Below are 4,769 nucleotides of genomic sequence, written 5' to 3' on the forward strand. Positions count from 1 at the left end.
GGAGAACCAAGGAAGGATCTTGAAGGTCACACGCTTGCCTTAGACAACTGAGACCTGAGTTGGGCTTCTCCGGTCCCACCCACCCCACCACTGCATGATGTCATCAGGGAGATGAGGCTGGCAGAAGTCGGAGGGGACTTCCCTAACCCCATGGTGGGACATACCAAAGTCCCTCCCTCCTGCAGGACATCCCCAGAGTGAGGCGGGGCCCGGCAAGTTGGGGCAAGCAGGTGCCTGAACGCTTCCTACAAGTGAGGTTTCCTTCCCCATCTTGCCACCGCTGCCTCCTCTTCCTGTCCTTCCCTGGCCTGGCCTGCCCTCACGTAGTGGATGCTCCGCTGGCTGAGGTCTGTGATGGCAGAGGAGGGCTCGGGCTGCCTGGTGCCCCGCCTGGCCTGGGCGTCCCTCCTGAAGGGCATCTTTCTGCTCTCTCTCATCTGCGGCATGGCCAGCATCATTGTACTCTGCTGCAGCCTCTGTGGCCAGAAACCTCAGACATCACCAGAGGTGAGTCAAGAGGCAGAGTGGGGGAGAGGCAAGTACCTGCCATCTGTCCCACCGAGCCTGGGAACCTCCGGGTGGGGCCTAATGTCAGGAGATGGGGTGGGGAGTGGAGGAGAGAAACAGTGAGGCAGAGAGATGGTAAGCCAGAGAGCAGACTGGCAACCAGATCGAGAGACTTGGGACTGGAGAGGCAAAACCGGCCTGAGATGGACAAGAGGAGACCAGGGAGGGTGGGGAGGGCGGCCTGGCTGGACAGGAGTAGACCAGGCAGCACAAGGCTGTGTGGGGTTGGGGACAGTTGGTCCTGACCCGGAACCCGGAGTGAGGAGATAAAGGGACATCCCAGGCCAGGGGAGGAGGCATGGAGCTCGGAAGGGTGCATTGAACTGTGTGGACTTGGACAATGACTTGTTTCTGGTGTTCCCCCAACAAGATGACTCAGAGGCTGCTGGGAGCTTCACAGAGCTGGGAGGGGGCTTCCAGGGACCTCCTGGAACAGGAAAGACAGCAGATGCTCACTGGGGCACCCTGGACACCCACCACAGTCCCCCATCCCTTGGAGGCTCCTTAGAGAGAGGGGCACATGATGACCATTCAAGCACACGCAGGAGCGAGCATACATGCTCACGCTGCCCCCACACACACCCCTGCTAGATCCAGGAAACTAGGAAGTTCCTTTGAAAGTCTTACTATTCTCTTGACGCTCCCTGCTGCTTCAACCTTACTTCCTCTTTGAGGTCTTTTTTTAAAAAAAAATGTCACACAAGCCCTGTAGGATGAGGGTGGGCAGAGAGAAGAGGTGTCCCGACTGGGGTGGGGGGCACTGAAAACCTCGTTACTTTTGTAACTGTCTTATTTCCTGGTCTTTTCTTCCAGTGGGACATAGCTGAGCTCCTGTTGAATCACACAGGTAACAAGGAGCAGGGCTGTTTGTGTATGAGAGAGAGAGACACATAGACAGAGACAGAGACATAGATAAAGGAAGGAAGAGAGGGGAGGAGGGAGGAGAGAGGAAAGAAGGGAGAAAAATAAAGGGTGGGAAGGGGAGAGAGGCAGAAAGGAAGGGAGAATGGAGGAGAGAGAGGGAGAAGGAGGCAGAGAGAGAAAGAGGAAGGCGGGGAGGGAGGAAGGGACAGAAGGAGACAGTATGTTGCTGGGGGAACATTACCTCACTTTTCACATTTCCTCACATTTTAACCTCTCCCCTGGAAAAGCCAAAAACAACTAAAACAGCTACACCGATAGTAATCCTTTTACAGAGCCCTGGTGTTGCAACAGTTAAGTGTTCGGCTGCTCACCAAGAGCTTGGTGCTTTGAACCCACCAGGAGTTCTGTGGAAGAAAGACCTGGCCATCTACTCCTGTAAAGATTAAACCAAAAACCCACTGCTGTACAGTCACTTCTGACTCACAGCGACCCTACAGGACAGAGTAGAATTGCCCCAGAGGGTTTCCGAGGCTGTCAGTCTTTATGGAAGCAAAGCCCAAATCAAACCCACTGCCGTCCAGTCAATTCCAACTCAGCACCCCTTGGAAGGAAGATGGGGCAATCTACTTCCATAGTGATACTGCCTCGGAAACCCAAGAGGGGTCGCTGTGAGTTGGGTCTGACTCAATGGAACGTAACAACAACAACCCCTAGAGGACAGAGGAGACAAGGCTGTCAATCTTTACTGAAGCGAACTGCCTCATCTTTCTGCCACAGAGCAGCTGGAGAGTTCCAACCACTGACCTTTCAACTAGCAAACAAGCACTTCACCACTGCACTACCAGGGCTCATTTCCTGTAGAGATGACAGCCTAGGGAACCTGTTCTATTCCATCACATGGGGTCACTATGAGTTGGAATCGGCATGATGGCACTACCACCAACAGTAACAATTCCTGCCATTCTTTCATTCATTCAGCATGCATTGAGATGGGCAGTGAGCCAGGCTCTGTTCTAGGTGCAACACGGACAAAAATCCCTGCCCTGTGGAGGAGAGACAGGCAAAGGGTGAGATGTGTAGCACATCACGTATAGTAAACCGTGCGCAGAGTATGTGTTGGAGAAAAACAAAGCAGGGGAGAAGGGTAAGGCATGCCAGGATTGGGGGGCTGCGAATGAAAATGGATTGATCAGAGAAGACCTCCCTGAGACAGAGACATTGGAGCAACGCCCTGCATGAGAGAAAGGAGTGAGCCATTGGGCTGTCTGTGGGAAGAATTCCCTTCCTTCCCAATCTCTCACTATCCCTCTTCCTCTCTGCTTCCAGAGGTCAAAATGCCTGGAAGCTGGAGAGCTGTGGTCATTCCATTTTGTCATAGAGGTCCGCTGTTCCTCTGTCTCTCTCCCCTCCCCTCCTTTGGGTTTCTTACCCTCTACCCTTCAATCTCTATGCCTCTCTCTCTCTCTCTTTCTCCCTCCCCCTCCCTTTAAATCTCTCCCCTCTAACCCTTTCTCTCTCTAATGCCCAGTACCTCTACTCCACTGTTTCTATGATCCCCACTTCCGGCCTCCCTTAGCTGGTCTTTAGATTACTGACCCTCTATCCTGCTGTCTCTATCATCCCCATTTCCGGACTTTTTCTCTTCCTTTCTTTTCTTTCTTTTCCTCCCTCCCTTCCTCTCTCTTCTATTTCTTCCTGTCTCTTTCTCCATTTCCCTCTCTGACCTTTTGGATCTCTGACCAATTCCTCTGTATCCATTATAACCTTATAACCACTTCCTTAGCCCTTTGGATCTCTGACCCTCTATCTCTCATGCCTCTATGACCCCCAGTTCCTGTCTCTTTCTCTGTCTCACTTTCTCACTCTTCCTATCACTCTCGCCCCTTGGATCTCTGACCCTCTGCCCCTTTATCTGTCCGACACCCTATCCCTCTACCCCACTGTCTCTATGCCATCTTGTCCCTCAGTTTCTCTAAACCTTCATCCTTCTGTTCCCCACCTCTCCACCCCCAGGCCTGCAGCAGGACCCCAGGCTGCACTGGCATGGAGGCCCAGCGCTGGGCCGCTCCTTCCTGCGTGGACCCATGCTAGACAATGGACAGCTGCGTGTCCAGCACGATGGCATCTACAGGCTACACATCCAGGTGACACTGGCCAATTGCTCATCCACACGGATGACCGTGCCCCGTGAGGCCACCCTGGCTGTGGGCATCTGTGCCCCCGCCACCCGCCGCGTCAGCCTGCTGCGACGCAACTTCTACCTCAGCTGCACTGTGGCCTCCCAGCGCCTGACGCCCCTGGCACAGGGCGACACTCTCTGCACCAACCTCACTGTGCCATTGCAGGCGTCCCGCAATGCCGATGAGACCTTCTTCGGCATTCAGTGGGTGCACCCCTGACCACCACCCCTGTCTGCAGAGGCCTGGGTGGAAGGAGGAATTTTCCATGTCACCTGATTCATTTCGCCTTAATATAGGACTCAATTATCTAGTGCTGCTATAACAGAAGTATAAATTGAGTTGTATTGTTATGAGTGTTTCTTACTTGTTTTATTATACATGTTTGTATGCATATATGTTTATATATAGGTATGCTTCTCTTCCCAGGAGCTCTGGTGGCGTAGTGCCTAAGGCATTTGACTGCTAACCAGAAGGTTGGTGGTTCAAACCCACCAGCCACTCCATGGAAAGAAGACTAGGCAATCTACTTCTGTAAAGATTTACCACCTCAGAATCCCAAAGGGGGTCGCTATGAGTCAGAATGTACTCAATCGTCGTGACTTTGTTTTTTGGCGGGTTGTGTGTGTGTGCGCTTCTCTTAACATCCATTTGAGCAACATTTGACCTCATCTATGTTTGTGGTCCCATAAAGTTTGTTTTGTTTTGTTTAAAATGAAAGCAAGTCTCTTTTTGTTTATTTTTCCCCCTAATGGTTTTAAAGACTCTTGCAGCACTGGACCATGGTGGGATACAGGCAGAGGCATGGCTCTGGGTGCAGACTCTAGGGCTTTGCCTGGCAGGCAGGTGGCACAGGCTGTGGGACCCAGACAGCTCCTGACGCTCAGGGAAGCAGAATAGCAGAAGGTGCTGGGCATGCTCCACTTCCTGCTCATCTCTTCCTCTCGTTCTCCTTCCACCACCACCCTCTCAGCCACTGACACTGCAGTGCCTGTTCCTCTGGCCTCCACCAGCAGCTCCAGTAGCAGCAGCAGAGGCAAGAAGGACAACTGAAAGCAGGCTCCCATAACATTTCAATAGTGTTCACACAACATCCAAATCATATAACATCCTATTTTACAGAACGTATTATGGGCATAAGCAATGGACAGACAGAAGGAT

The 4,769-nt window shown here is 52.4% G+C and overlaps 1 protein-coding gene across 1 annotated transcript; it reads left to right on the forward strand.

Moving 5' to 3' along the window:
- The first annotated feature begins 354 nt into the window (after positions 1–354).
- CD70 (CD70 molecule) lies at positions 355–3,830 on the forward strand. The gene is made up of 3 exons (XM_007954483.1): positions 355–519; positions 1,381–1,414; positions 3,445–3,830. The coding sequence occupies exons 1-3, from the start codon at positions 355–357 to the stop codon at positions 3,828–3,830; spliced, it is 585 nt and encodes a 194-aa protein (XP_007952674.1).
- The last annotated feature ends 939 nt before the right edge of the window (positions 3,831–4,769 follow it).

The sequence above is a fragment of the Orycteropus afer genome, unplaced genomic scaffold (genome assembly GCF_000298275.1).
Source record: "Orycteropus afer afer isolate SDZICR_OR568_19922 unplaced genomic scaffold, OryAfe1.0 scaffold00461, whole genome shotgun sequence".
NCBI lineage: Eukaryota > Metazoa > Chordata > Mammalia > Tubulidentata > Orycteropodidae > Orycteropus > Orycteropus afer.

What these genes read in the sequence shown, in the direction of transcription:
- CD70 (XM_007954483.1), top strand. Translation starts at nt 355, where the DNA reads ATGGCAGAGGAGGGCTCGGGCTGCCTGGTGCCCCGCCTGGCCTGGGCG. An exon ending in CACCAGAGGTGAGTCAAGAG is followed by an intron (nt 520 to 1,380) that starts GCAGAGTGGGGG and finishes CTTTTCTTCCAG; the next exon opens with TGGGACATAGCTGAGCTCCT. An exon ending in GCTCCTGTTGAATCACACAG is followed by an intron (nt 1,415 to 3,444) that starts GTAACAAGGAGC and finishes CTCCACCCCCAG; the next exon opens with GCCTGCAGCAGGACCCCAGG.